We start from the raw sequence: 25,547 nt of genomic DNA on the forward strand, positions 1-25,547 counted from the left end.
AAAGAAAGGAAGAAGGAAGAAAGGAAAGAAAAAAGAAAGTAAGGAGAGAAAGGAGAGAAAGGAAGGAAGGAAAGAAAGGAAGGAAGGAAGGAAGGAAGGAAAAAGAAAGAAAAAAAGGAAAGAAAGAAAGGAAAGAAAGAAGGAAGAAAGAAGGAAAGAAAGAAAGGGAAGGAAGGAAGGAAGGAAGGAAGGAAGAGAAAGAAGGAAGGAAAGAAAAAGGAAGGAAGGAAAGAAAGAAAGGAAAGGAAAGGAAGGAAGAAAAAGAAAGAAAGAAAGAAAGGAAAGGAAGGAAGGAAGAAAAGAAAGAAAAAGGAAAGAAAAGAAAGGAAGGAAGGAGGGAAAGAGAGGAAAGAGAGAAGAAGGAAAGAAAGAAAAAGAAAGAAAGATTCGCTTCCCCGCTAATCCGGCTCGGCTCCGCTTCCGGGGATTGGGCTGCGGAGGAGTCACTCCGGACTGCTGGCGGGGGTCGGTCTCTGAAGGGGGCGGGAGGGGGAGAGAAGACCCGGCCCCGTGTGACGTCACGGGGATTCCCTCTGCCCGGGCTCCGAAGCGGAAGCCGCGTGCTCAGCGCTTCTGCTGCCGCTGCTGCTGCTCCTCCCCGCCGCTTTGGTTTCGGTTTCCTGGAAGCGGCGGAGCGGTTTCCCTGCCGGGGCTGGAGGTCAGTCTTGCGGGACGCCCCCCGCCCCACCCTCCCTCCTTCTTTGCAATCCCCCTTCCCCCCTCCCCCACCCGGGAAAAGGGGCTGGGGTCCCGTTCCTCCCTCCCGCCCGCTCCCGGAGCTTTGGCAGCAGTTTTGCAGGGCGGGGCGGGGGAGGCCCAAGCCGCCTCGGGGTGGGGAGGGGCTGGAGGGGGAAGGGTGGGATCTCTGCTCCCCTCCCCAACCAAAATCCCCCCCAGGGCCTCCCCTCTCCCCAAAGGGGGCTTGGCTGCCTCCCCCCGCTTTCCCAGGGCGCCAGGTTGCAACCTAGGAGAGGCTTTGTGGGTGCGTGTGTGTGTGTTTGTATGTGTTTGTGTGTCTTGCAAGGGGACGGGCGGTGCTAGTTCCTCTCTGGCACGCACCCCCTTCCCCCAGCTCCCCCTCCCCCAGGCAGAGAGGGGCTATAGACATCTCCTCCCGCTGCTTGCATGCAAGAGAAGGGCTGGAATGGGGGGGAACGACTGATGAACTTCGACCCTAGAACGGGGAGGGTCCATCCATACAGATACAGAGTTGGAAGGGACCTTGTAGATCAGGGGTCTCCAACCTTGGCAACTTTAAGACTTGTGGACTTCAATTCCCAGAATTCCTCAGCCAGCTTTGCTGGCTGAGGAATTCTGGGAATTGAAGTCCACAAGTCTTAAAGTTGCCAAGGTTGGAGACCCTGTTGTAGATGACCATCTAGTCAGGGTCTCAACCTTGGCCGCTTGAAGACTTGTGGACTTCAACTCCCAGAATTCTTCAGCCAGCAAAAACTGGCTAAAGGAATTCTGGGAGTTGAAGTCCACAAGTCTTCAAGTGGCCAAGGTTGAGACCCTGAATTCTAGTCCAACTTCCCCCACCCTCCTCCTTGTCCCCGGGGACCTCCCAAACCTGCAACCCCGAACAATTGCAAAACTCCCTATCTAACGTTTCCATTTGTTGGTTTCATGTGCCTGGTCCTCATGGAATTTCATCCCTTTTCTCTCTCTCCCCCCGGAAAAAGCAGAGGCTGGTCCAGTTTTAGGGGTAGGATTTGCTGTAATGATGGGAGGGGGGTCTGGAGGGGGGGTCCCCAGCCCACTGTGGGGCCCCTTCCTGATGGCCTTGATTTGAACTTCCCGTCTTGATGAGAATTTCCTCTGCCCAAACTTGGCCACTTTAAGACTTGTGGTTTCTTGGAGATCTCTCTCTCTTTCTCTCTCTCTCTTTCTTTCTCTCTCTCTTCCCTTCTCTCACCTCCTCCTTCCTTCCTTTCTTTCCTTCCTTCCTTCCTTCCTCTTCTTTCCTTCCTTCCTTCCTCCCTCCCCCCTCCCCTTCCTTCTTCCTTCCTTCCTTCTCTCCCACACTCCTTTCTTCCTTCTTCTCTTTTTCTTTCTTCCCTCCCTCCCTTCCTTCCTTCCTTCCTTCCTTCCTTCCTTCCTTCCTTCCTTCCTTCCTTCCTTCCTTCCTTCTTCCTTCCTTCCTTCCTTCCTTTTAGAGATCCCACACTGAAGTCCACACATCTTAAAGTGGCCAAGTTTGAAGACGGTAATTCCTAACTTCTGCGAAGTTTCTGGGCTCCAAATAGAAGCAGGTTTAACCATCTGTTGACTGGCTTTTGTCTTCTGCTGGAGGGGGGGGGTTAGTTAGTTTAAATCCGGGTGGGTGGGTGTTGAGCTTTATTTACAGGGAGTCCTCGACTTACACCAGTTCATTTAGCGACCATTCGAAGTCGACAGTGGCACTGAAAAGCTCACACTGACGACCGTTTCAGCATTCACCCATGGTTACCTGGTTTACCTTGGCAGGCTTGACAACCGGTTCATACTTACGATGGCCACAGTGTGTCTCCAGGGGTCGCGTGATAGGTCAAGGGGGAAGCTTAATGACCGGGTTACTCGTTGAACAACGGCAGTGATCCACTTAACGAAAGGGGCGAGAAAAGCCGTGAAATGGGGTGTGGGTGTGGGGGGTGTGTGCCAAACTCGCTTAACAAATTGCTCCTTTAGCGACGCCAATTCTGGGTTTGATTGTGGTCGTACATCAAGGACTGCTTTGTATTTTCTTTATTAGATTTATGATTTTTAGTTTTTTGCCAGCGGGGTGTTCTTAGTCCGGTAAATGCATTAAACTAGATTTTCTGCTGCTCATTGGACACAAGAGTTTCAGGTGGTTGGACTTTTTCCCAACTTTTATTCTGATTTTAATTTCTTTTGGTGACTTTTCAGCAGAGTCCAGAGTGACTTGTGGATACACAGACAAAGGAACAGCTTGCTGCTCCCTGAGCTTGGTGGTTTTTCTTTCTTTCTTTCTTTCTTTCTTTCTTTCTTTCTTTCTTTCTTTCTTTCTTTCTTTCTTTCTTTCTTTCTTTCTTTCTTTCTTTCTTTCTTTCTTTCTTTCTTTCTTTCTTTCTTCTCTTCCACACTCCTTCCTTCCTTTCTCTCCCACACTTCTTCCTTCCTTCTCTCCCACACTCTTTCCTTCTCTCCCACACTTCTTTCTTTCTTTCTTTCTTTCTTTCTTTCTTTCTTTCTTTCTTTCTTTCTTTCTTTCTTTCTTTCTTTCTTTCTTTCTTTCTTTCTTCTCTCTCCTTCTTTCTCTCCCACCACACTCCTTCCTTCCTTCCTTCTCTCCCACAGTTCTTTTTCTCTCTCTCTCTCTCCCTTCCTTCTTTCCCTCCTTCCCTCCTTCCCTCCCTCCATTCCTGGTTCTGTCTGATTGATTGAGTCATTCTTTCATTCATAACATCAATAAAACTCAGAACTAAAAAAAACCTCCAGCCTTTTGGGTTGTCTGGAGAATAATTCAGTCTGTTTGGGCCATGTTTTGTTTTTTCTTTCTTTCTGTCTTTGCTCCAAAAAATTATACTAATTTAAAAAACAACCAGGCACCATTAAAACAGCGTGTTTCTTAATCTTGGGTGGCTTAGAATGGGTGGGTTTCAACTCCCCAATTATGGGAGTTAAAGTCTAAAACTGCCAAGATTGAGATGCATTCGGTTACATAGACTTTTAAAGTTTTTATAACACCTGCCCCTCTTGGTTTCTGCCCAAACTCAGTACAAGTGTTTTCACCTAGCAATTCTCCCCAATAACCCCAGGGTGGGTGCCCTATAACCCCCAAACAGTTATTCTAGTTGGAGCGATGGGGATTGTAGTCCTAAACTAATGGCAAAGATTAAGGAATTGCTGAAGTTGCATCTGCCAAGTTCACACTCACTATAATGGGTGGTGGTTGTTGTGGGCAAAATAGGAAGGAGTTGTGTTGGGTAGGTTCGCCACTTTGGGTCATTTGTAAAAATAATAATGGCAGGGTATGAATACATAAATAGAAAGGAATAGAATAGATAATAGAATGGAATGGAACAGAATATAGAATATATAGAACATAGTATATAGAATATATATAATATCATGGAATGGAATTAAATAGAAATAGAACAAAACAGATGATAGAATGGAATGAATATAAAATAGAGACTAGACTAATAGACTAGACTAGAATAAAGCAGAGTAGAATAGAGAATGAAAAAACCCCAGAATGGAATGGAACAGAAGAAAATAGACTATAGAACATAGAATCTAGAATATAGACAATATGATGGAATGGAATGGAATAGAATAGAATGAAATAGAAAATATGCAATAGAATACCATAAAATAGAATACAATAGAACAAAATAGAAAATATGGAATGAAATGGAATGGAATAAATAGAATAGAAATAGAAATTGAAACAGAAACAGAATTAGTGTCAGGGTTCCAAGTAAATAGATCCATTGCAAGCAAGAACTCCGAGACAGGTAGATTCTTCAAAGAAGAGCTTTATTGGAAATATCAAATTGTCGCATATCTGGTGGAAACCAACTCTGGGAGCCCCCTTTGGTTTTCACCTAATTAAAAGTGAAAGTCCCCCCCCCTCCCCCCAACCCAAATGACTGCCTGCTGGTCTGGTGACATCCCTCCTCCTCCTGGCCACCTGTGGGAACGTCCTTGGTTCCCAAGGGAAAGCATTTTATTTTGACTACACAGCCCCAGCTATCTCTAATCCCCCACCTCCCTATCCCTCCGCTCCAGTGTGGCAGCACTGAAAGCTCCCAAGATGGCCTTATTTATTTATTTATTTATTTGATTTGCCAATTGTTTACAAGATAATAAGAATAAGTGTATACATAGTTGTGAATACATGAAATGGGTACATATAAGAAAAATAAAAGAAGAATAAGAGAAACAATAGGACAGGGACGGTAGGCACGTTGGTGCGCTTATGCACGCCCCCTACAGACCTCTTAGGAAAGGGGTGAGGTCAATAGGAGACAGTCTAAGGTTAAAGTTTTTGGGGTTTGGGGAAGAAACTACAGAGTCTGGTAGAGTATTCCAGACATTGACCACTCTATTGCTGAAGTCGTATTTCCTGCAATCAAGTTTGGTGCGGTTTACTTTGAGTTTGTATCTATTGTGTGCTCTTGTGTTGTATGTGAGGCCGGCTTCAGGGTTGACAAATAGAACAGGAATAGGGATAAAACGGAATAGAGAAAGAATAGGAATAGAACATAAAATATAGAGAATAGAATAGTGAATAGAATAGGAACAGAAATAGAATAGAATAAGAAATAATAGAATAGAATAATGAATAAAATACAAATAGAATAGAATAGAACAGAACAGAACATAAAATATAGAGAATAGAATAGGAATAGAAAAGAAAAGAAATAGGAATAGGAATAGAATAGAATAAATAATCAAACAGAACAATAGAACATTAAAATACAAACAGAATTGAACGAACACAAGAGAATATAGAGAACAGAATAAAACGAATAGGAACGAACGAATAGAAATAGAATAGAATAAGAAATAATAGAATAGAATAATGAATAAAATACAAATAGAATAGAATAGAACAGAACATAAAATATAGAGAATAGAATAGGAATAGAATAGAAAAGAAATAGGAATAGAATAGAATAAGAAATAATAGAATAGAATAGAATAATGAATAGAATACAAATAGAATAGTATAGAATAGAATAGAACATAAAATATAGAGAATAGAATAGAATAGAAAAGAAATAGGAATAGAATAGAATAAGAAATAATAGAATAGAATAGAATAATGAATAGAATATAAATAGAATAGTATAGTATAGTATAGAATAGAAGAGAAGAGAATAGAATAGAATAGAACATAAAATATAGAGAATAGAATAGGAATAGAAAAGAAATAGGAATAGGAATAGAATAGAAAAGAAATAGGAATAGGAATAGAATAGAATAGAATAGAATAAGAAATAATAGAATAGAATAGAATAATGAATAGAATACAAATAGAATACTATAGAATAGAATAGAACATAAAATATAGAGAATAGAATAGAAAAGAAATAGGAATAGGAATAGAATAGAATAAGAATAAGAAATAATAGAATAGAATAGAATAATGAATAGAATACAAATAGAATAGTATAGAATAGAATAGAACATAAAATATAGAGAATAGAATAGGAATAGAATAGAAAAAAAATAGGAATAGAATAGAATAAGAAACTGAACAGAATAGAATGAGAAATAATAGAATAGAATAATAGAATAGAATAGAACTAGAGCAGAATAGACAATAGAATGGAACAGAATATAGAATATAGAGTAGACTAGAGTAGAAAACAGAACAGAACACGATATAAAATAAATGATAGATCAGTGATTCTCAACCTTTTCTTCACTACTGACCCTCTTTAAATACTTTTTGTGGCCACGGACACCCAAGACTTAACTCAAGATTAAATCATAACATTTTTTTCAAGCCTTTGTGGAACGACAGCACAGTCTCCAGGGGTCTACGGATCACAGGTTGAGAACCACTGGAATAGATTATAAAAGAAAGTAAAACAGAGGAGATTACAGACTAAACCAGACCAGACTGGAGTAGAATAGAATATCGGAATGGGACTGGACACATTTAGGCACTAACGCAACTGGCAGAAGCTTACACGCACCGTTGTGCAATCGAAGTGCGTTAACTTGCATCAGTAGCATAATGAAGTCATGAGAGCCAGATCTGAGGCATGTCGGGAGCAAATGGTGTCCCATCCTTTGAAAAGCATCAAATGGTCTCTCGGTGGAAAAGCAAAATATCAGCAGGAAAAATGCCCGGCAGATTAAATCTCTTGTGCAGTCTTTTGTGCTCCCTTGTGGTTGTCTGGTGGATACGTTGTTGTGTGAATGAGTGTGGGATTTGCTATGTTTCTACATGGTACTTTGCCCCACCGGTGTTGATGGTGGTGTATTTTTTCTCTTGGTGCTTCGTGAATCAGGATCTTGTTTTCTGCTTGGTGCTTTGTCTGGTGTTAATCCCCATTTCTTTTGTGGGATCTTTGGCACTTTTTGAGATTGGTTGTTGGCTTGAAAGGCATTTCATGGCCCAACTAGGGAATATCATTAGATCTAATCTCCATCCACTCATCTGTCTGTCTGTCTGTCTGTCTGTCTATATCAATCTCTCTCTCTCTCTCTCTATCTATCTATCTATCTATCTATCTATATCTATCTATCTATCTATCTATCTATCTATCTATCTATCTATCTATCTATCTATCTATCTATCTATCTATCTATCTATCTATCTATCTATCTATCTATCTATCTATCTGTCTGTCTGTCTGTCTCTGTCTGTCTCTCTCCCTCTCTCTCTCTCTCATCTATCTGTCTGTCTGTCTGTCTGTCTGTCTATCTCTATCAACCTCTCTCTTTATCTATTTGTCTGTCTGTCTATCTATCTATCTATCTATCTATCTATCTATCTATCTATCTATCTTTATCTGTCTGTCTGTCTGTCTATATCTCCCTCTCTCTCTCTCTCTCTCTCTCTATCTATCTATCTCTGTCTATCTACCTATCTACCTATCTATCTATCATCTATCTATCTGTCTGTCTGTCTGTCTGTCTGCCTATCTGTCTGTCTGTCTATATCAACCTCTCTCTCTCTCTCTCATCTATCTGTCTGTCTGTCTGTCTGTCTGTCTGTCTGTCTGTCTGTCTATCTGTCTATCTGTCTATCTCTATCAACCTCTCTCTCTCTCTTTATCTATCTATCTATCTATCTATCTATCATCTATCTATCTATCTATCTATCTATCTATCTATCTATCTATCTATCAATCTGTCTGTCTGTCTGTCTGTCTGTCTGTCTGTCTGTCTGTCTGCCAGCTTGCCCTGCCACTGTTGGTGGGGTGTGTTTTTCTTCTGGGCACTTCCTTGATTGAGGTATTGTTTTCTGCTTGATTGTTGCCTGGTGTAAGTCCCTGTTTTTTTGTGATTAAACAATAGCTACGTTCGGGTACTGAACCATCAATACGAAAGAGGGGGAAACTATGTGGGAACAAGTAGAAGAGGGTATTTATAGCTCAGAATTGAAATGTAGGGTCCTTGGGGCTCTCTGAAGCTGGGTTGTTTTCTTGCAGACGTTTCATGACCCAACTAGGGAACATCGTCAGTGCTAAAACATCAGGGGTTTGTGGAGAGGAGGAGGAGGAAGAGGAGGAAGGCAGGAGAGAAAAGGATGGGAGGGAGGGAGAAGGAGGAGAACTGTGGGGTCCTTGTTGCTCTCTGAGCATAATTGTTTTCTTGCAGACATTTCATGACCCAACTAGGTAACATCATCAGTGCAGGGAAGCGTGGGTCCCCCGTTTATATGCAATAATGTTTGCAATGGCAGGATTAGCGATGATGTCGTCTTCTCCCTGATAGTTCCTTGATGAAGCTCTCTTGTTTTTTGCTTGGTTGTTTGTCCAGTGTTAGCTTTTTTTTTAATCGTCTCTTTCGCATGGGGTCTAAACGGTGTCAATTCCTTGTGCTTTATGAACTTTGCGTTTATGAAATAAAACTTCTGGGCTTTTTTTCTCAGTTCCCTAATTGGGGTGTGGTTTTTCTTCCGTTACATTTCCTGGTACAACTGTTGATTCTTTACTCAGCACTTGCAAACAGTGCAAGAAAAGAGCCCATACTTGACTGTAAACTCAGTGTATATATATATATATATATATTTTGGGGGGGGGGAGAGTTGGATCTTTAAAAATGAAACTGATGGAAAAGGGGAAAGGCCTCCATTTTTTTGCACAAGGCAAAACGGCACAAACTCTTCCTGAGTGTAACTCTACATTTGCATCCGGAGTTTTGTGTTTTTCAGTTTTAGCTGGAATTTAAACTCTGTTCTCTGAACAAGCTGTTGGCTTGGAAACCTCGGTTTGCCATTGATTGTATTTATCTTGTATTTATTTAGAGAAGGTGTATAGGACCTTTCACTAACTACAGGTAGCCCTGTAATTAAGACCACAATTGAGCCCAAAATCTATGTTGCTAAGTGAAACATTTGCCGAGTGACTTTGCCCCGTTTTACGACTTTTCTTGCCACCGTTGTTAAGTGAATTGTTGTATTGGTTAAATTAGTAACCTGGTTGTTAAGGGAACCAGGATTTCCCCCATTGACTTTTCTGGGGATCACATGACCCCAGGAATGCGACAGTCATAACTATGAACCAGTTTCCAAGCATCTGAATGTTAATCATGGGGATGCAGCAACGGTCGTAAGAGTGAAAAACAGTCACTGGTCACTTATTTCAGTGCCCGTGGTAAGTTTGAATGGTCACTAAATGAACTGTTGTAAGTCGAGGACAGCTTTCAAAAAATAAAAATAAAATATAAAAAGAGTTTATCATTAACTAGCTGGATACCCGTGCTTCGCTAAGAAACTATGTGATCGGGCTTAGTTTTTTTTGGGAGGAAAATAAGGGGGGAAAATTCTGCCCCTGCCTACCAGCATTCATCGGTATTCATCTGGCTAGCGTCCTGTCAGTGGGTGAGAGAGTTGAGGGCTGTTTGGAAACTGAAACAGTATTTGCTGGGTGAGCAAGAAGGAGACAGCAAGGAGCCTGGGTGTGGCTTAGCTCAACTGTTCTGTACTAAAGCTGCTTGGTGCTCTGAAACGGAAACGGAAACTCATCTCCTCTGCTTGTGTTTTGCATTTGGAAGAGATTTCTTTCCAGGTGGGGAGGGGGAGTAGAACTCCTTAGCATCAGAGCGTGTTAATAATAATAATAATAATAATAATAATAATAATAATAATAATAATAATAATAATAATAATAATAAATAATTAATAATAATAATAAATAATAATAATAATAACATAGGAAATACTAATGCTCTGATGGCCATTTGGAAAAATCCTTTCTTAGTGAGCATGTAGAAGCCAAGAGGAACATACCTGCCAAATTTCAAGTTCTGGAGATTTTGTGATGATGCGTGAGTGGTATTTTCGCACATATATATATATATATATAGAAGAAAGAAGATAGGTGTCAGATCCGTGTATCTGTCATTTCTTCAAAGGGAAAAGGGTGGGGGGAGACTGATAAAGAAATCCTTTCTTGATGTAACCTGAATATATTTCATCTTATATCGAATTTGTATAACTGACACATGATACAATGGAGGGAGGAAACCCAGGTGGCCGGAACCTATCGCCTCTGAGAGGCACAGCCAGGAGATGAGAAGACCATAAAAATTCCACAGTGAGATGTGTCCTGGGAACCTCTGGAAAAGTTCGTTCTGAAAAGGGGGCGGGGGAAAATTAGGTATGCCCTGGGAAACAGTGAAAAAGATAGTTTCTACAAAAGGGGTGTGGGGGGGAATTAACATACTGGCTTTTGTTCCACTAAATACACATCGAGATAAGGGGAGGGGTTCTAAACTCCCTTATCTATCTCTGCATGCCTGAGAGACCTTAGATCAGGGGTGTCCAACCTTTCACCTTCCCTGGGCCACATTAGAAGATGAAAATTTGGTTTGGGCCGCACATAATTAAATTAAATAATAAATAAAATAATAAAATAAAATAATAAAATAAAATAATAAATAAAATAAAATAAAATAAAATAAAATAAAATAAAATAAAATAAAATAAAATAAAATAATAAAATAAAATAAAATAAAATAAAATAAAATAAAATAAAATAAATAAAATAAATAATAAAATAAAATAATAAATAAAATAAAATAAAATAAAATAAAATAATAAATAAAATAAATTAAATAAAATAAAATAAAATAAAATAAAATAAAATAAAATAAAATAAATAATAAAATAAAATAAAATAATTATTAATTATTAATTATTTATTAAAAATTATTTATTTTTTATTTTATAATTTTCCGCCAAATTTTGCGGGGGAGAAAGCTCGCCCGCCTCACGCCTACCTCTCCTCCTGCAAATCATTTATTTTTTATTAATTTTCCGGCCAAATTTTGCGGGGTGGGGGGAGGGGGGAAGAAAGCTCGCCTGCCTCACGCCTACCTCTCCTCCTGCAAATGCAGCGGCGGCAGCGGTGGCGGGGCAGAAGCAGCAGCAGCGACAGCGGTGGCGGGGCAGAAGCAGCGGCGCGGGGCAGAAGCAGCAGCAGCGGCGGGGGGCAGAAGCAGCAGCGGTGACGGTGGCGGCGGCAACAGCAGGAGGTGGCGGGCGGAACTTTGGGCTGCGGCTGCCCGCCTTTTCTGTTGCTCGCCTCGCCCGCCTCGCGCCTGCCTCCTCCTCCTCCTCGCTGGATCTTTCATGAAGGTTGGGGTGGGCGTTGGGCCGCATACGAGGCAACCTGGCCGCATGCGGCCGTGGGCGTGGTTGGACATAGCCTGCCTTAGATGCTGCTTTGAACTCCTACATGAATTGCCTCGTCTCAATAAAGGATTCCTTTTGATACGTTTGGTTTTCAGAAGTTCATTCTTGCTAATTGAATGGGAAAAAGTTCTGTAGCAATGTCCATTTCTCCATGGGAGCAATTTTAATTAATATTTTTTTCATTCATCCCTAAGTATAAGAATCAGTTGGTGGGATTGTGTCCAACAGTGTGAAACACACTTGTGTTGTGGTGCTGTGGACCTTTCAAAAAAAAAAGGTCCAGGCCCTGGAAACACCGGCAGTCCTTGACTTATGTTTAGCGTCTGTTCGAAATTACAACGGCCCTGAAAAATATGACTTATTACCTTTTTCCACGCTTACGACCGTTGTTTGCATCCCCATGTTCACGGGATTCAAATTCAGACCCTTGGAAATGGACTCGTATTTAGGATGATTGCCGTGTTCTAGAGTCACCCGATCCCCTTTTGCAACCGTCTTGACGAGCGAGGTCAATAAGGGAGCCGGATTCACTTAACAACCGTATTACCAATTGAACAAATGTCCTGATTCGCTTAACAACCGTGGCCAGAAAGGTAAAACGGGGCCGAACTTGCTTAACAACGTAGCTGCTGAAATTTGGAGCGTGTGTGACCCTCGGCACGCTGCAATGGCTGCAAACGGTCATAAGATGCTTTCGCAGAGCCGTGGTAACTTCGGACGGTCGCTAAATGAACGTTTGTAAGTTGAGGACTGTCTTGTGTCGGGGTCGAATAGCGCCCGATTTCTCACAGCATTTGTCTCACAGCATTTGGAGTCTGACTCTGAGGGAGAGGAGGAACAGCCGACGGAGTGGAAGTGTGGCTCCGGAGGTTGTGGAGGAAATTGGGGAAGGGGACAGGAAGCCCATCCCCTCTTCATCCTCGGGCACGCAGGGAGGAGCGGATAAGGGAGAAACATAAATGGTGTGGTCTACGGGGGAGGAAGGGGCCCTGATCCCCTTCATGGGCTGCAGCTGTGAGGACTGTTTAAAAGGACAAACTGCACATGGCCCAGTGCTGGAAGCAAAGCGTGAAATAATTCTAGTCTTTCAGTTCTTATCTGAGTTCTGGCATCCTTACCAGTGTTTGTATTTCGATATCTGTGGACGTCTTCAAGCCCTTATCCTGCCTTGTCTCATTAATTGCTTCAGTGGGGTTTGTGTGGTTTTTTTTTCCTGTTTATAATTTATATGTATTTTGAGTTTGAACGGGATTTCTTCCTTTTCGCAACTGTTTGTGAGGGAGTTTTTTTCTCTCCAGTCAATGATAATTGGAGCTTTGAAGCCAAGTTGAAGGAATTAAAGGGACTTCACCTGCTTTTCCATCCCACCCCTGGGTCATTACAGTGTTTCTACTCCCTGCAGATTGGAAGTCTTGCCAGCCTGAAGCTGAGTCATGTCTGGGCTCAAAATGCCATTTTCGACTGAAACGACGGACGTCAGAGTCACAAGTTGGAGGAAGTAAAACTCACTTGGGGGTTTTCCGGCCTCGGATCCTGGGTTCAAGTCTGGGCACCGTCTTTAAAAGGAGGATTAGGAGCATCAGAAAGAGGTAAATGTTCTGACTCAGGCTTCCCAAGATCACGAAGCCGAACTCCTCGTCCCAATAAAACCCATTTTATTTAGGTTCAAGGAAATTCCTCTCCAGCAAATTCGCGGCCAACAGTCTTTCATGAGATTTCACAACCACAGATGTGAATCAGGCTGGGAGAGTTGCCAGGCCGATAGCTTCCAAACGCCATGCTGTAGCAGCAATGACTTGGCAAGGAGTCGGGAACAAATCTTCACCCTAATGAAATGAACTAATTGTCTCCTGCAAATCCCACTCCCCTTTTGCTCCTCTTTTATTCCCTAGGGGAGGGGCCATTCACCATCCACCTGAGCCTTTACTCCTGAGTCGACCCTTGTTCCTTAGCTGTTCCCTTCGTCTGGCAGCTCTGTGCATGTGCACACTGGGAACAGGCTCCAGATGTTCTTCTTCCCCACTGATCTCCGACTCCGAAGGCAGCTGATAACTGTCGGGCAGCCCTGGCCCCATCTCTGCCTCCGATGCAGAGCCCTCGTCCGAGCCTTCCCCAGACTCCAGGACTGGCCCATGTCCTTCCCCAACCTCCTCACTGTCCTAGTCTACCACCAGCTCTGCTGGCTGCTGGCGGGCCACAACAGTGAAGAGAAGAGCAGTGAAACCAAACCCAAGTAGCCCTGAATTTACGACTGTGTGTTTCGTGACTGTTGCAGACCGTTTAGCGACTGTGGCAGCCTCGCCGTGGTCCCATGATCAGAGTTCAGAGGCTTGGCCACTGGCATGTACTTATGACAGTTGCATGTCCTGGGGTCATGTGATCCCCTTTTGCGACCATCTGCCCTGTAAAGTCGACGGGGAAGCGGGATTCACGTAACAACCCTGTTAGCGGCTTCACAGTGGCAGGGATTCGCTTAACGACTGTGGCAAGGAAGGGCGTAGAATGGGACAAAACTCTCTTAATGGCTCAGCAGTGGAAATGTTGGGCTCGATTGTGGTCGTAAATCGAGGACTAGCTGTAATAGACCCTCTAAAGGCAAAAAGTGGGCAGCTAGGGCCCGTTTATGACCTGTGGTCATGTGATGACTCCCTTAATGACTGGCTTACAGTCTTTGACTTACGATGTACAACTGTAATTTTGGGCACTTTTATGTGTCATAAGTCGAGGAACACCGGAAAGTTGTCCAGGAGCAAAGTCATGGTGGGTTTTTCTTCTCTATCAGAACGCAGAGAAGCGGAAACCTGGATTGACGTTACTGGAGGGAAGAGATTCTCCTTCAATGTCGGAAGCAGCTTTGGGTCAGCTGGGGAAGTAGAGACCCACAGAGCAGGTGAGGCTGTTCCCTTGAGGGGGCTTTTATTGGGGTTCCTGCCCCAAGCAGAAAAGGTACCTCTTGCCCTAAATTGCAGGGTAGGATAGGATAATGTAGGGTAGGGAAGGGAAGGGTTGGGTAAGCAGGGAAGGGTAAGGTAGGATTGCGTAGGATAAGGTTGTATAGGGTAGGGTAAGGTAGGGTTGGGTTGGGTTAGGTAGGTTTCTGTAGGGTAGGATTGTATAGAGTAGGGTAAGGTAGGGTTGGGTAGGGCAAGGTAGGGTTGGGTGGGGTGAGGTAGGGTAGGGTAAGATAGGGTAGGGTATGGTTGTATAGGGTAGGGTAAGATAGGGTTGGGTTGGGTTAGGTAGGTTTCTGTAGGGTAGGATTGTATAGAGTAGGGTAAGGTAGGGTTGGGTAGGGAAAAGTAGGGTACAGTTGGGTAGGGTGGTATAGGGTAGGGTGAGTTAGGGTTAGGTAGGGTAAGGTAGGGTAGGGTTGTATAGGATAGGGTTGTATAGGGTAGGGTAAGATAGGATTGGGTGAGGTAGGGTAGGGTAAGAAAGGGTAGGGTATGGTTGTATAGGGTAGGCTTGGGTAGGGTTGTATAGGGTAGGGTAAGATAGAGTTGGGTTGGGTAGGGTAGGTTGTATAGGGTAGGTTAAGATAGGGTTGGGTAGGGTAGGGTAAGATAGGGTTGGGTAGGGTTGGGTAGGGTGAGTAGGGTAGGGTTGGGTAGGGTTGTATAGGATAGGGTTGTATAGGGTAGGGTAAGATAGGGTTGGGTGAGGTAGGGTAGGGGTAAGATAGGGTAGGGTAGAGGTGAGTAGGGTAGGGTTGGGTAGGGTGGGTAGTGTTGGATGGGTTGGGTAGTGTAGGGTAGTGTAGTGTAGAGTAAGGTAGGGTAGGGTAAGGTAGGGTAGGGTAGGGCTGGATGGAGTTGGGTAGGGTAAGGTAGGGTAGGGTTGGGTAGGGTGAGTAGGGTTGGATGGGTTGGGTAGGGTAGTGTAGAGTAAGGTTGGGTAGGGTAAGGTAGGGTAGGGTTGTATAGGATAGGGTTGTATAGGGTAGGGTAAGATAGGATTGGGTGGGGTAAGGTAGGGTAGGGTAAGATAGGGTAGGGTATGGTTGTATAGGGTAGGGTAGGCTTGGGTAGGGCTGTATAGGGTAGGGTAAGATAGAGTTGGGTTGGGTAGGGTAGGTTGTATAGGGTAGGGTAGGGTTGGGTAGGGTTGTATAGGGTAGGTTAAGATAGGGTTGGGTAGGGTAGGGTAAGTAGGGTTGGGTAGGGTGGATAGGGTTGGGTAGGGTGGGTAGGGTTGGATGGGTTGGGTAGGGTAGGGTAGTGTAGAGTAAGGTAGGGTAGGGTAAGGTAGGGTAGGGCTAGATGGAGTTGGGTAGGGTAAGGTAGGGTTGGGTAGGGTAAGTAGGGCTGGGTAGGGTAGGGTTGGGTAGGGTAAGTAGGGTTGGATGGGTTGGGTAGGGTAGTGTAGAGTAAGGTTGGGTAGGGTAAGGTAGGGTAGGGTTGGATGGAGTTGGGTAGGGTAAGGTAGGGTAGGGTAGGGTTGGGTAGGGTAAGTACGGTTGGATGGGTTGGGTAGGGTAGGGTAGTATAGAGTAAGGTAGGGTAGGGTAAGGTAGGGTTTGGTAGGGTAAGAGAAGGGAAGTTAGGATAGGGTAGGGTTAGGGTTTCTAACCTAGGCAACTTTAGGATAGGTGGACCAAGTCCCAGAATTCCCCAGCCAGCTTTGCTCTTGGAGAATTCTGGGACTTGAAGTCCACCCATCTTAAAGTTGCCAAGATTGAGAAACAGAGAGTTGGAGGGGACTTGGGAGGTCTTCTAGCCCAACTCCCTGCTCAAACAGGAGCTCCTATACCATTCCGGACCCCTGGGTGACCAAACTCTTCTTAAAAGCCTCCAGTGATGGAGTGCCTGGTGCTGAAATTGGACCTGGAAAGCCTTGTTGTTCATGAGGATGGGGTTAGGGTTGGGTCAGTCCTGCTCCTCCTCACGGCTCCTCCTTCTCTTTGGGTCAGGAGTCCGCGTGGCTGAGCGTGTGGCCGATGGAGGAGGCAATAAGGAAAGGTGAGTTTGCAGGGGAATGGGGTGGGCCTCCCAGCGGTGGGGAGGGGCGTGCAACGGAAGCAGAGATGGCCCTGGGGGTGGGGTCTTCTGGGTGCCCCTTGCCTGAACCAGAGCAGAAATGATAATAATAATAATAAAGGAGAAGATCTGTAGCTCAGAGTTGACATGAGGGGTCCTTGGAACTCTGGGAGTTTGCTTCTTTTCATGCAGACGTTTCATGACCCAACTAGGTAACATCATCAGGGCTAGAAATAAGGTCTCTGTCTTAGGGGTCTTTCTTCCCATGGGGCAATAAAGTCCATCCTTTAAAAGCATCTAAATTGGGTGTGTGTTTTTTTCTTTGAGCCTTAACTCCTAGTCTTAACTCCTACCTGGACAGGTTATGAACATCCTTCCTTCCTTCCTTCCTTCCTTCCTTCCTTCCTTCCTTCCTTCCTTCCTTCCTTCCTCCCTCCCTCCCTCCCTCCCTCCCTCCCCCTCCTTCCTTCCTTCCTTCCTTCCTTCCTTCCTTCCTTCCTTCCTTCCTTCCTCCTCCCTCCCTTTCTTTGTTTCTTTCATTCTTTCCCTCCTTGCTTCCTCCCTCCATTCCTTCCTTCCTGCCTCATTCATTCATTTATTCATTCATTTTCTTCTCCCTCCCTCCCTTGTTCCATCCTTCCTTCCTTCCCTCCCCCTCCCTTTTCTTTGTTTCTTTCATTCTTCCTTCCTTCCTTGCTTCCTTCCTCCCTCCCTTCTTCCTTCCTTCCTGACTCATTCATTCATTTATTCATTCATTTTCTTCTCCCTCCCTCCCTTGTTCCTTCCTTCCTTCCTTCCTTCCTTCCTTCCTTCCTTCCTTCCTTCCTTCTTCCTTCCTTCCTTCCTTCCTTCCTTCCTTCCTTCCTTCCTTCCTCCCTCCCTTTTTCTTTGTTTCTTTCATTCTTTCCTTCCTTCCTTGCTTCCTCCCTCCCTCCCTTCTTCCTTCCTTCCTGACTCATTCATTCATTTATTCATTCATTTTCTTCTCCCTCCCTCCCTTGCTTCCTCCCTCCCTTTTCTCTCTCTCTCTCTCTCTCTCTCTCTCTCTCTCCTCTCCCTCTCCCTCTCCCCTCCCCCCCCTCCCTCCCTCCCTCCCATCCTCTCTCTTTTCCTCCCTCCCTCCAACTAGAACTCCCCATCTCCTGGTTCTTTTGATCCAAAGTCACCCATCAGCTTCCATGCCAGGGGGAGGTCCAGAGCCACAGTCCCCTAGCCCAGTGGCCCCCAAACTGCCTTTCCCTCCCCAACACAGAACGGGCACGACGACAGAGACCTCAGGGTTGGCACTTGCCTTAATGGAGCTTGAGACGCTGAGATCCGCCCCTGCCCTCGGGAAATGCCTCCCAGGGGGCAAAGCAGTGTCATGTGGCGAGGAGTTCCATAGCCCAATTGTCTCCTCCTGCTCTCTCCCTCAGCGGAGCAGCAAGCCCTTCGGCTGGCGGAGGCAATCCGAGACGGGGAGGAAGAGGTCGCCCAGCGTTGCGCCGTCTGGCTAGCCGAGCGGCGCGTCCCTGTCAAGGTGCAGCTGGAACGAGACGCCTATCCGGAGCACGACATTAGGTGATGCCAGGGGAGGCGATGCGGTCCTGGATGCGAATCTTAAAAGACAGCTGGATTCTCCTAGAACAGGGGTTGCCAACCTGTGGGCCAGGGACCACTGGTGGTTTGCGAGAAAATTTTGGTGGCCTGCAGAGAAATGTTTTCCCTCCCAAAGCAATTAATCCAGGCTGGGCGGGAACACATGGCTGCGCCGCCCACATGGCCCGTGGGAACACAAGGCTTGCGTCGCTTGCATTGCAAACAACACGAGGTAGGAGGGGAGGGGGGAAAGGACGAAGAGGGAGAACTTGCCCCACACGCCTCACCTGGCCACTGGGCTGCTACTTTCTACCTCTTTCTTCTTCTCCTTTTGGCTGCATGCAAGGAAAGCAGCAGAAGTCTTTCTTTCTCTCCCCCAAACTCCGCCAGGAATGAGCCTTTGGGACCCTGGAAGGCCTCCTGCTCCAAGAGGCTGTGCTGGGAAAGACTCATTCCTGGCGGAGTTTGGGGGGAGAGAAAGAAAAACTTCTGCGGCTTCTGCTGCTTTCCTTGCATGAAGCCAAAAGTCTCTCTCTCTCCCCCTGAAAACGGAGCTGGAGACGGTATCCTGCGATCCCAAATAAAGATCAATCGATCGGTAGGAAAACGGGGTGGGGGATTTTCCTGCAGACATTTTTGGGGGATTTTTCCAGGGTCTCTGCTCCGCAGGATTTAAAATGATTTTGGTGGTCCCTGAGGTCCAAAAGTTGGCCTAGAAGACCCTATAAAATTTGAAAATCGGGGAGGGGACGGGAAATCCTGTCTGTGGCTTCTAAAGCCTCTGTGGCATCCTCAGCGTTGGGCTTCCCGTCGTTTTGAGGCAAGAAACCAATTTTTTTTTTACTTTGTGACTACCAGCCCTTCTAAGTAGGCCAGGCCGAGAAACTTGGTAAGGATTCCAGGAATGTTGCTTTATTATTCTATACAGGCAGTCCTCAATTTAACAACCCTTTGTTTTAGTGACCGATGGAACGGTGCTGAAAAAAAAAAAAGCGACTTTGTGACCGCTTTTCACACTTAACCACGGTTGCAGTGTTCCTGTAGTCACGTGATCCAAATTCAGACACCGACTCATAAGTTATGACTGTGGTCTGTGTCCCAAGGTCATGAGATCCTCTCTTTGTGACCCCCAGATCAAAGTCAATAGGGAATCCCCCCCGATTCACTTACTAAGTTATCAACGGCAGTGATTCCGTTTGCAAGTGTGGCCGGAAAGGTCTTTAAATGGGGCAAAACTCGCTTCACAACTGTCTTGCTTAACAAGGGAGGTTTGGGCCTCAATTGTGGCCATAAGTTGAGGACTACCTGTGTACGAGATGCGTCCATCAGGAGCCAAGTTTGACTTTAAAATGACTTCATCTTTGTATCACTTGGCATGGTGAGGTCCTGATTTCTGGATTCGTATTCTCTTTTTTTGTTTGTTTACCTTACTTTACTGTCCTTGCACCTCGTCCAACGAAATCAAAGACCATTTTCAGGGCACATCATGACCATGAAAATAAACACAAAACACACATCCTTCACACTCCACACTTTGAACCGAAAGCCCCCCCCCGACACCGCACCAACACTGCACTATACAGTGTTGCTATATATACACTATATTATTTTTGGTAAGTTTTTTTTTTTTTTTTAAAACTTGAATGTATCATCTTCCATTAAGCAGCATGTCGTCTGGGTGCAAACGTCTCTGTGCTTTTACAATCAACATTTATGGTATTCGTTACATTGGTGATAATTCTCTAACCTTACAATATAAATAATCAGCATTATAACTCTACCAGCTGGATACCCGTGCTTCGCTACGAAACTACGTTGTCGGACTTAGTTTTTGGGGAGGAAAATAAGGGGGAAAAAATTCTTCCTCTGCTTACCAGCATCCATCGGTATTCATCTGGCTAGCGTCCTGTCAGTGTGTGAGAGAGTTGAGGGCTGTTTGGAAACTGAAACAGTATTTGCTGGGTGAGCAAGAAGGAGACAGCAAGGAGCCTGGGCGTGGCTTAGCTCAACTGTTCTGTATTAAAGCTGCTTGGTGCTCTGAAACTGAAACTCCTCTCCTCTGCTTGTGTTTTGCATTTGGAAGAGATTTCTTTTCAGGTGGGGAGGGGGAGTAGAACTCCTTAGCATCAGAGCGTGTTAATAATAATAATAATATGGGAAATACTCTAAATGCTCTGGTGGTCATTTGGAAAAATCCTTTCTTAGCATCTAGAAGCCAAGAGGTACATACGAGCCAAATTTCAAGTTTGTAGGCTTTACAGTTCTGGAAATTTTGTGATGATGCATGAGGGGTATTTCACTTTTATATATATATAAGAAAGAAGAAGATAGAAGATTTATTTCTCCCTCCTAACGTATCTTCTAATGAAAATATAATATATTAGGTATAATCTTAATGATCATATTAATAATCATCATAATGTTTACATCTCTATCTTAACATATATTCTTTATTTCACTAATCTCCATTTATTTCTCACTTCTATTTTTATTCTCCAACCATCCATAAAATAGCTCCCATGTCATATAATATTCCGTTTGTCCTTTCTCCTTTTTATAGCAAGCGTTAATCTGTTCATTTCCGCACATTCTAATATTTTCCTAATCACATTCTCATCTGTAGGGATCTCATCACTTTCCCAATTTTGTGCAAATGCAATTCTAGCTGCAGTTAATGTATAATTAAATATGCATTTCCTTGACGGTAAGTTTCGGGCAAAATCCCCAACAAAAATATTTACTGGTTTTTAAATCCAATGTCTGGATTAGTATTCTCTTAAGATGTCCTGGACATCATGACTCAGCTTCGGGCTGCAAGTCTTCCAAGAACATGAAACCGACTCCTTGTCCCGATAAAACCCTTTTTTATTTAGGTTCTAGGGAATTCCACTTGAGCAAAGTCCCGGCAAATAGTCTTTCATGAGATTTCACAACCCCAGACCTTGATCAGGCTGGGAGAGTTGCCAGGCCGATAGCTTCCAAACGCCACACTGTAGCAACAATGACTTGGCAAGAAGTCAGGCCCAGATCTTCACCCTAATGAATTGAACTAATTGTCTCCTGAAAACCCCACTCCCCTTTCTCTCCTCTTTTATTCCCTGGGGGGGGGGGGTTATTCACCGTCCACCTGAGCCTTTACTCCCGAGTTGACCCTTGTTCCTTAGCTGTTCCCTTCATCTGGCAGCTCTGTGCATGAGCACACTGGGAACAGGCTCCAGCTATTCTTCTTCCCCACCGATCTCCGACTCCGAAGGCAGCTGATAACTGTCAGAGGGCCCTGGCCCCATTTCTGCCTCCAACACAGACCACTCATCAGAGCCTTCCCCAGACTCCAGGACTGGCCCATGTTCCTCCCCAACCTCCTCACTGTCTGAGTCTCCTGCCAGCTCTGTTGGCTCCTGGCGGGCCACAACAATGAGGACCTCTGACCTTGGTAGTATGAATAAGTCAGAGGTTAAGAGAACCGTGGAGAAGAAGAAGGGATGAGTTTTGGAGTCAGACCTGGCGAGGGAAACTTCTCATGATGCCTCTCCTTTCTTCTAGGATCTGGGTGGGCGTGGAAGATGCCCAGATGGTCACCACCCCTATCTTTCTGAAGGTCCAGCCTTCCATGACTATGGCTTCCCTCAAAGACATGGTATGAACCGTCAAGAGATCCTGTCTAGGCAGATTTGGGGCAAAAGTTGGGTGATCTTGGAGGACTCCAGCCACCTGGAATTTAGCAGAAGCTTCCTGAAGGACAGTTAACCAGTGGAACAGCTTGCCTCCAGAAATTGGTGGGTGCTCCATCGCTGGATGTTTTTAAGAAAAGTCTAGACAGTCACTTATCTAAATCTGTATAGGTTCTCCTGCTTGACTGGACTAGAAGACCTCCAAGGTCCCCTTCCAGCTCTCTTCTCCTAGGAAGATGTCACCGTGGTATTCTGCATCCTGTCCATTTTCAAGAGGAGTCAGGGTTTTCAGTCCAGGTTTTTGCCACGGCAACGATGGAGAAACTCCGAGAGGGAACTTGGGAGTCCTAATGGACCACTTAAACATGAGCCAGCCGAAAAAAGTTAATGCAATCCAAGGTTTGCAAAAACAGAGGCATAGAATCCAAATCGCACGAAGTATTAGTACCGCTTTACAAATCCTTAGTAAGGCCGCACCTGGAGTACTGTAACTAATTTTGGTCACTATAGTACAAAAAAAAAAGAGGTTGAGGCTCTGGAAAAAGTGCAGAGAAGAGCAACTAAGAGGATCAAAGGCCTGGGGATTAAAACATACGAAGAACGGCTGCAGGATTTGGGTTTGGCTAGTTTAAGGAAAGAAAGAATTAGGGGTGACATGATGGCATTATTCCAGTATTTGAGAGGCTTTGCCATAAAGAGGAGGGGGTCAATTTATTCTCAAAAATACCTGAACTGAAGGCAGAACAAGAAACAACGGATGGAAAATAATCTTAAGGAGAGAAGCCATCTGGAATTAAGGAGAAACTTCCTAACAGTGAGGACGATTAACCAACGGAACAGCTTGCCACCAGAAGTTGTGGATGCTCCAACACTGGAGGCGTCTGTGGAGATTCTCAGTCATCCAAAGGTCACGATTGTTCCAAAGGTGCTTTTATTTTCGTTTTTTTTCCAAGAGGCAACTGGACTTTCTGTTTTTTCTTTGAAGACGTTTCGCTTCTCGTCCCAGAAGCTTCATCAGCGCTGACTGAACGAACTCCTTCCATATCTCCTCCATCCAAGTCAGAGCTGGAGAAGCTTCTGGGATGAGAAGCGAAACGTCTTCGGAGAAAAACCAGAAAGTCCAGTTGCCTCATGGAAAAAAAAACGAAAATAAAAGCATCTTTCGGTCCATCCCTGGAGGCTTTTAAGAAGAGGCTAGACAGTCACTTACCTGAGATGGTATCCGTTCTCCTGCTGGAGCAGGTGTCATGCCCCTGTTTGGAATCCGGTTCCGAGGGGGAGGTGGAACAGCTGGCAGGGAGTGGGGTGTGTGGCTCCGGTGGCTGTGGAGGAAACTGGGGAAGGGCACAGTCCGGCTGGGCGTTCAGAGGAAGACCCAGGCCCACCCCCTCTTCATCCTAGGGCACGCAGGGAGGAACGGAGAAGGGAGCAATGTGAGTTGTGTGGTTTACGGGGGGAGGAAAGGGCCCTGATCCCCTTCATGGGCTGCAGCTGGGAAGACTGTTTAAAAGGGCAAACCGCGCACGGCAAAGTTGCTGGAAGCAAAGCGTGAAATTATTCTGGTTTGTCCAAGTCTTATCTGGCGTCCTCCCCAAGCGTGTGTGTTTCATTCTCTTTTGACGTCCTCAATCCCTTATCCTGCCCTGTCTCGTTAATTGCTGCAACGTGGTTTGTGTTGGTTTTTATTTATAATTTATATGCACGTTGAGCTCGGACAGAATTTCTTTCCTTTGAAAACTGTTTTTGGGAGATTTTTTTCTCTCCAGCCGATGATAACTGGACATTGAGGGCCAAGTTGGAGGCATTAAAGGGACTTTACCTATTTTTGTGACTTGGTTTGCCCCCTTGGGTCATCACAGCAGGGGAGCGGACTAGAAGACCTCCAAGGTCCCTTCCCATGTCATTCTATTCTATTCTAGAAGGTTCCTGACAGCTGCCTTTTGTCTGCTGAACAGATGCACCTCCATTATGGTTTCCCACCCAGCATCCAGAAGTGGGTGGTGGGACGGAGGCTTCCACAGGACCACGAGACCCTCCACTACCAAGGTATCCAGAGGGACGGAGACCAGGCCTACCTCTATTTGATGTCCGCCAAGGCCAAGAAGCTGGACAAAGAAACGGTGGAGTTGGACCACGAACGCAGGCAGCTGGAAGGTGAGCTGGTCCGAAGTGGCACCGGAAGGGGTGGCCGGGGGTCATTCAAGGACCATCTAGACAGGTAGCCCCCTACTTAACAACCGCAATGGAGCCCAGAATTGATGTGGCTAAGGGAGACGTTGTATTCAGTGAGGTTTGCCCCAGTTTTACGACTTTTCATGCCACATTCGTTAAGTGAATGATTGTAGTTATTAAGTTACTGGTAGTAACCTGGTTGTCAACTAAAAAAAAATAATACTCCTTTGGTCTTTTTAGCTGCCAGAAAAAGGGAGTGCTGGAAGACAGTGCATTCCTGAAATGCTTCAGATAACTGCTAGGCAGCCGAAGCTGTTGGCACGCAAGATTATTACTGGAGAGCATGATTGATGACTCTTGGCTATGGAAGTGTCCCATTGGAAAATATATATCCAGGGGGTTGGGGGAAGGCCAGGGTCAAGGGGGAAATGATTGATGTATTTTAGTGTCGGCTGCATCCAGCTAACACCAACATGGCCACTTCTAATAAATCAATTTTATTTTCTCTGAGAGATGCGGCTAGAGACCTATGATTTGAAGGGGGGGTGGATTTGTCGGGCACTGATTGTATTATCTGGCTTCCCCCATTGATGTTGTCAGAAGGTCACGAAACATGACCGCTACAACCGTCATAAATGCAAGACAGTTGCCAAGTGTCCGAATTTTTTGATCGGGTGTTCGCGGGAATGTCGGAAAGGTGAAAAACGGTCGTAAGCCATCTTTTCCAAGTGCCATGAACTTCGAACGGTCACTAAATCGTCCTCTTTTAACGACCCCCTAATTCCTTGCATCAGGGTGGAGTCTGGGCAGAGCGTTTTACTGGCCGGATGCCCTTCCTGTCACCAGTGTGGAGTTTTGTTCAGCAGATATAGTCTCAACGTGTCCAGACAAAGAGAAATATCTGCCTCTAGATTGAACTCACAGCCTCCTGATTGCGGGGCGAGAGTTCTACCTCTAGGCCGCCACACCACTCAAATGAACTTAAATGAATGGTTGTAATTCGAGGACCTCCTGCATCTGTACTTTTGAAACGGTGAAGCACCATGACATTTTAAATCATCTAAACCAGGTGTGTCCAACCTTGGCAACTTTAAGACTTGTGGACTTCAACTCCCAGAATTCCTCAGCCAGCTTTGCTGGCTGAGGAATTCTGGGAGTTGAAGTCCACAAGTCTTAAAGTTGCCAAGGTTGGACACCCCTGATCTAAACCCACCCAGTGACATCTTTGCTTTCTCCTTTGTGTGTTGTTGTCAGAGTTAGGCATTACGGAAGGAGTCCTGGTGCCTCGGGGAACTGGGGACTCGGGCTCTTCGGGCATCTCGACGCCAACGGAGCCCTCCCTGATCTTGGACACGCACGAAGAGGGCAGCGGCCCTGGATTGACGCTCCCGGTGGAGCCCCCGAAGGTAGGAGACTTCCGAGAAAGTGGGCGGTGTAGAGATGAAGGAGGTGAGAGATCGACGCAAGGGGCCAAATATCTATGGAGCTTCTCCGTCCTCCAGTCATAGTTGTCCCAAAGGAGCTTTTTCAAGAGGCAGCTGGACTTTCTTTGTTTTTCCTTGAAGAGGTTTTGCTTCTCATCCGAGAAGCTTCCTCAGCTTTGAATGAACAGTTGGGAGGGTGGAAGGTTTTATACTCCTTGCAGACAGCTGGTCATTTGCATCCTTTTAGAGGGGTCCTTGAGGCCACCTGGAGGTTCATCTGTGTCTTCAGGGTCTCCTGAATAATGCAAATGGGTGTGGAGCCTTCTCGGAACTGCTGAGAGGACGGTGGTATCAACAAGAGATTAGTGGGGTCATATTCTCCCCCCCGCCCCCGTTGAGG

General features: G+C 45.3%; 1 protein-coding gene across 2 annotated transcripts in view; it reads left to right on the top strand.

Annotated features, from left to right (window-relative positions):
- Positions 1-559: 559 nt before the first annotated feature.
- Positions 560-25,547, top strand: part of RBCK1 (RANBP2-type and C3HC4-type zinc finger containing 1) — a 39,800-nt gene continuing 14,812 nt past the window's right edge. The window contains exons 1-8 of one of the 2 annotated variants that reach the window (XM_087962353.1): positions 560-658; positions 12,729-12,915; positions 14,109-14,216; positions 16,236-16,284; positions 17,718-17,862; positions 21,424-21,517; positions 23,507-23,705; positions 24,978-25,129. In XM_087962353.1, the coding sequence (XP_087818479.1) occupies positions 16,263-16,284; positions 17,718-17,862; positions 21,424-21,517; positions 23,507-23,705; positions 24,978-25,129 (612 nt within the window). In that variant the 5' untranslated portion in view covers positions 560-658; positions 12,729-12,915; positions 14,109-14,216; positions 16,236-16,262. Of the gene's footprint in view, positions 659-12,728; positions 12,916-13,523; positions 13,560-14,108; positions 14,217-16,235; positions 16,285-17,717; positions 17,863-21,423; positions 21,518-23,506; positions 23,706-24,977; positions 25,130-25,547 lie in introns of those variants that run through there. The other variant, XM_087962354.1, reaches the window with a different exon arrangement.

Source organism: Notechis scutatus, chromosome 3 (genome assembly GCF_049901735.1).
Source record: "Notechis scutatus isolate UNSWTSFEM ecotype Mainland chromosome 3, rNotScu1.2, whole genome shotgun sequence".
NCBI classification, from domain to species: domain Eukaryota; kingdom Metazoa; phylum Chordata; class Lepidosauria; order Squamata; family Elapidae; genus Notechis; species Notechis scutatus.